The 6000-nt window shown below is 43.7% G+C and overlaps 1 protein-coding gene across 1 annotated transcript in view; it reads left to right on the top strand.

Annotated features, from left to right (window-relative positions):
* The window catches only part of LOC112691800, a 34599-nt gene extending 29929 nt beyond the window's left edge, over positions 1-4670 (top strand). The window contains exon 4 of the mRNA XM_025566203.1: positions 1512-4670. Coding sequence (XP_025421988.1) covers positions 1512-3759 — 2248 coding nt within the window. The 3' untranslated portion in view covers positions 3760-4670. The remainder of the gene's footprint in view (positions 1-1511) is intronic.
* Positions 4671-6000: the final 1330 nt, after the last annotated feature.

Genomic DNA, 6000 nt, shown 5'->3' with positions numbered 1-6000 from the left:
GTATGGTGCACTACCACGGAAGATAAAAATCAATAACTCATATTTAAATGCTCGTAAATTTTGTCATTTATACAATAATTATATGCATTATTTTAACGTCAGATTTTGCAGCTTGCAGTTGCCTGATAAAAACCATCTAAAAAAAAAAAAAAAAAAAATTAAAAAATAATAGTTGGTTGTTAAAAAATTGTGATACAAATTCAAGGATACGGATATTAAATGCGTCGTACGGTATACGATTAAACTACTATATATTAGTATTAACAGCCGACAACCAATGGTATTTAATGTACACCTATTTATGCGATTTCTTTACGGTTTCATTACGGTTACACGTCCGACGGTTGTATCAAATAATAATGATACGAGTGCTCGGACGCAGTATGTGGCGGATTATTCGAAGCGCAGATGATACGGAGTAGTGAAAGTCAGCGTTAGTTACCGGATAGGACGCGATAATTAAACAAATTCTTGCGTAATGAAACGACGAAGACGCGACCTTAAACGCACATGAGTGTGAGTGGGCTCGAGGAAACGTAGTGCCTGTCGGGTATAGAGATATTGTTAGATTTTCGTTTTAAATTTACCATTCCAAGCGCGTACGACAGAAGTTTAGCGGACAAACGCGTAAGACCGGTGATTGCGTGCGAGTTACACAGTTGTAGCGAGAAACGACGGAAAGTACAATGTCCGGCACGGCCAAATCGAACACATTATTTACATGCATATTATTAATTATACCAAACCGCGCGTGTTTGACTTTGTTACGGCTACCAACCGAATATAAAATATTTCCAAGAAGGTGGTAGAACTTGAAAATAATTCAATCCAAAGCCAACATTAAAGCCGAAGAACAATTATTAATATTCGCTTGGGTAAATTGCGATACAACAATTATTTGTACAAATAGCGCCCTTATTGTGAAACAATTACAAAAACTAATTTCACTTTTTATCATTCTGCGTGTTTCATAATGTTGTCATTAAATTACTATTTTCTCTTGCACTGTCAAATATGCTAAACAAATCTTTTTATCTGGCGGCCTGATTTCCTGAGGGCTTCCAGCTCTTTGTAAAATAAACTGTTAGGTATTTTATTTCGAAACCACATTAGTGGCCAACCAATGCTTATTTAAAGACAAATGTGTCGTTCCTTTATGCGATGATCTCCGAATAATAGAATCGTATATTATATTTAACAATAATAATATGCATTTACCTATTAATGATCGTTTGCCCAGGTTAGGTTATTTCGAAATTAATTGGAGTACTCGAGTTTATTTCACTTCTTGGTTATTAAATGTTTATAATTACTGGGAGCCAAACGTTTTCGATACAAAATACCGGATGTTCTGATACATATTGATGACCACGACTTTTTTCCAAGTAGTACTCGACATTTTCCAACGATTCGATTTTTTATTTTCTCCCGATATTACTCGAACTTTGAACTCGACTCGATATCAAAAAAAAAAAAAAAAACAACACTCGTGCAACTCTATAAAAATAACTTAAATCGAAATTATCGATCCATCGGATGTTTATCAATACCGGACACAGGTACGGTCTGTTCGAAAGTCTTGACTTCAAAACGAGTTGGGCACATGACCGGGAAAATGTGCACGTTAACCCGACGAAAGCTGTACGCCACTCAACGCGATACGCATCGGTGGAGAAGACTTATTTAAAAAACTGTCTCCGTTTTTCTGTGCGCAGGAACTACTGGGAGCTGCTATGCGAACCGACGTACGAGTACAGTGGCCAGCGGCTGTCGCACTGCTACGACGACGAGGCGTGTAAGGTGTACGGCGATTGCTGCCGAAACAGTAAGCACTACGTCGAGACCGAACAAACGGTGACCGCAGTGACCGCGGGGGCGGTTTTCAATAACAGCCGGTACAGGTGTTACAAGCCGGAGAGCTGGACATCGGCGGCGCTGTTGATCGACACGTGTCCACGGACGTCGGCGGCCGGGCTCCGGGACAGGTGTGAGCAAGCGGACGTAACGACCACGTACCCGGTGACCGGGGCCGCGGACGGTCACGTTTACGCGAACGCTTACTGCGCGTGGTGCCGTGGCGTACGGCACCGCGTCTACTACTGGAAACCGCTGTTCCGGTGCTCCAGCAAGAACGGCCAGCGGTTCAGCGGCCGGCTGGAAGATATGGTCAACGGGAAGCTACTGCACAGGAACGGGCGGTGGTACTACGTGAACTTCAAGGACCTGCAGTTGATGTCGTGTGGTTTTCAGTTGGACCGGCCCGACGCGGGGCCGGCACCGCGGCCGTGCGTCCCGTCCTGGACCGGCTACGTGGACGGGTGCCCGGCGGGCACGCCCGCCGCACTAGCCAGGGCCTGCGCGTCGTACACGTACACGGTGTTCGAGAAAGCGAACGTTACCAGCGAACGTGTGGCGCGTGTGTTCCGGAACGTCGATTGTGCGCTGTGCAACGGAGTGCCGGTGAACCATACCCTGTGCGCACCGCCACGGCAGCGGTTACGTAATAGCTTCAACGAACTGTTCATGGTGATCCCGGAACTGTGCACGCAGGACGAGATCTACGATCGGCTGGCGGGCAAGTGCCGGGACGTGTTCCGCGACGAGTTGATATTGGCCACCGGGGCCTGGTGCCGCGAGATGGCCGCGTTCGGGCCGGACGAGTACGACGTCGGGTCGGTGGACAACGAGACCGCGTACGTGTACGCGTACAAGTCGCGCGTGAAGTACCGTGAGGATGAGTCGCGGAACGGGTCGACGCTGTACGTGTGCACGGAGGACGCGGAGGGGTTGCGGTTGCGCGAGTACGCGCCGCCCTCGTACGCCAAGTATCTGTCGTACGCGGGCACGGTGGGCTCGGCCGCGTCGGCCGTCGCGTTGGTGGCGCACCTAGCGCTGTTCGCCCGCGGCAGCACCGTCGGAGGCAGCAGCGGCGGCAACGGTAGGCCGGAACCGCGGAACCTGCCCGAGAAGAACCTGGCCAGCCTGTCGGGCAGCCTGCTGCTGGGCTACGCCAGCTACCTGGCCATCTGGTCGGGTGCCGTGACTGCCGGACCCGCGTGGCCGTGCCTCGCGTCTGCGCTCGTCATGCACTTCGGGTTCCTAGCCGCTTTCGCGTGGATGTTCGTCATGTCGGCCGACGTGTGGTTCGTGCTGCACGCGGCCACCAAGAAGCTGCGCGTGGCCAACGGCCGCCGGACCGCGCGGTTCGTCGCGTACTCGGCGTTCGCGTGGCTCGCGCCCGCCGCGCTCACCGCACTCACCGGCGTCTTGCAGCTGCGCCTGTCGGCCACCGCGGACGCGATCATGGCCGGGTACCGGCCGCGCTTGGAGCACAACTGCTGGTTCCGGAACCCGCGGTCGCTGGCCGCGCTGTTCGTGTTGCCGGCCGGCGTGACCGTGGCCGCCAACTACGTGTCGTTCGCCGGCGCCGTGTGGCTAATAGCCACGTCCGGCGCCGGGCTCGATCACCGTTCGTCGACCACGGCCGTCAGTCGGTCGCGCGCCAACCTGCGCGTGTACGTCCGTCTGTCGCTGATGATGGGCCTGGCCTGGGTGTTCGCGCTGATCGGCGCCGTCACCGACAGCGACGTCGTGTGGACGATCAACACGGCGCTCAACTCGCTGCAGGGCGCGTTCATATTCCTCACGTTCGACTGCAATTGGAACGCCACCCGGGTGCTGGCCGCGTTCCGCCGGAACGTGTCCACGTCCGACACGGCCACCAGCACCGCCGGCGCTCCGCTCAGCGGATCCAACTGACAGCTGTTCTATTAGTGTTACCGTACACGTGCGCGTCCCATTGCTGCCGTCGCCGAGCCCTTATCGCTCCATTGCTCTTGTTCGTTCGCAATTCAAACCGTGTGTTCTGCAGCACTGCCTTCGCTGTTGGTAGTCATGGACGTTTGTCTATTTTCGATCTATTAATTTTTGCGTTTGTTCACTTGATTAGAGATATTCATATGGTAGCGTAGAGCAAATTGGTGTTTTTCTTACTAGAAAATATGTTTGATTACATAAAATATGTCAAATATGTTTTTTTTTTTTTTTAGATTTAAGACTTTAAGACTTGCTGGCCATTTCGTTATTTTTAACCATTTGTTCTTCTCTATACGTGCATGGTACTTTTTATTTTAAAAACAATTTTATTTATACTTTTTTCTCAGTTTCGAAACTTGTTTGCTGTTCCATTCAAATTTTAAGCAAAATATTTTTATTGCAATTTTTGACCCTCCTCGCAATATGTATGCCAATTTTTTTTTTTAAATTAGCCTATTTATACTTATCTATGTAGCTCGAAGAGTCAAATATATATTTAATAATGTGAATATCATTCATATATCAATATGTAAGCGTGCAATGAATCCTATTTTCAAACATTGAAAAAAGTATAAATAATAAAAAGTATGTTAGAGATATAATTCACTTTTATTATAAAATCTTAAATGTAAATAAACTTATGATTTTCTCCCGATATTAAAATATTGAAATGAATTATTTGTTCACACTTATACAACGTGGCCAGATGAGTGAAGCGTTATGTGACGGACCGTAATCGGGTCGCCAACCTATGGCCGAGGCGTTTGCCGAAGCATATAGAATTTTTTTTTAGTTTATTTTTGGTGAATTAAAGGAAATAAAAATCGCATACCAAACGGTGTAAAATAAAAAAGGAAAAACAAAATTAAATAAGTAATGATAAGCAAAAAGAAAATTGGTAAAAAAATTATATTATTTTAGTGCCGAATAAAAACTTTCGGGCATACAACTCGGACAAAGTAAAAAAAAACAAACAATAAGTAGAATAAATAACATGTACTTCCCACCGGATCTGCTGGAATGGTTACCGGGAGTACATGGTGATAATTTTTAATATTAATTCAGGACGATAAAAATACTTCAATACATATATACAATTTTACAATAAAAGAGGGATACCGGCCAAAGTATAAAAAATAATAACAATCATACAAATTATGTATACATATCACCCTACGCCCGTGTTCCTTAGGCGTGGTCCCGGAGACACATCGAAAAAATCTTCTCAGCCGCCCATGTTGGTTTTTCAACAGAAAAAGGAAGACAGACCCGTATACACATAGTCGTGGTATCTCTCGTCTCGACCACTCTATTTTTATTTTCATAAACCGGTACCCCCGTACAGTGGACATAATTATAATAATCGCGTGTAGTCCCGGTTAATTAAGCAATGACGAGTATGGAGATGACAAAAACGAGTCGACCGGAATACATAATAATACGCTCGGTGTCTTGATTGTGAACTCTCGGGACGGATGGACTTCGTTTCCTAATGATTACCGTCCTTGGTGTTTATCAAGAAACCTTTTTTTGTAGATAACTGATTTTTTACCTTACACACTTTGGAATGCAATAATATCAATTATTTTTAATTAATAATTAAAAATTGTACAAATGTATTTCCTAAATATTATTTATCAATCTATGTAATGCAAGAGAGTATCAGTTAAAAGTTTTTTTATATATATTTATGATATTATATGTTCCTAATTTTTTTTAAACATTTAAGCACCATCGATCTGTAATACAGTATATTATGATATAAAATAATTAATATCTAAATGAATATAATATTATTGTTACTTTCTGATTATCATTATAAGCTATTTTTAAGTAAACTTGTATGTTTTATATCTAATTGCTGTATGTCTATATACGTATTTTTTGTTTGTTATTATTATTAATATTATTATTATTGTTATTATTATTATTATTATTATTATTATAGTAGTGAGTATTAATGTAGTAATATACATAAGAATTATAAAAATAAAATCATGGATGAAGAAATATGGTTGTGAAAGAAATATCAAATATTTGAATAATAACTTACATATATAATAAAAATAATTAATACTTTTCCGTATAACATTTTAATATTAATTAATTTTTTTTATTTTATATTTTTTCTTTGTCGAAGAATACAATTTATGAATACATCTTAAGTAGAAGCAATACATTATT

The sequence above is a fragment of the Sipha flava genome, unplaced genomic scaffold (genome assembly GCF_003268045.1).
Source record: "Sipha flava isolate LNK unplaced genomic scaffold, YSA_version1 67_pilon_pilon, whole genome shotgun sequence".
Taxonomy (NCBI): Eukaryota; Metazoa; Arthropoda; class Insecta; order Hemiptera; family Aphididae; genus Sipha; species Sipha flava.
This window is presented reverse-complemented; position numbering and strand designations above follow the sequence as displayed.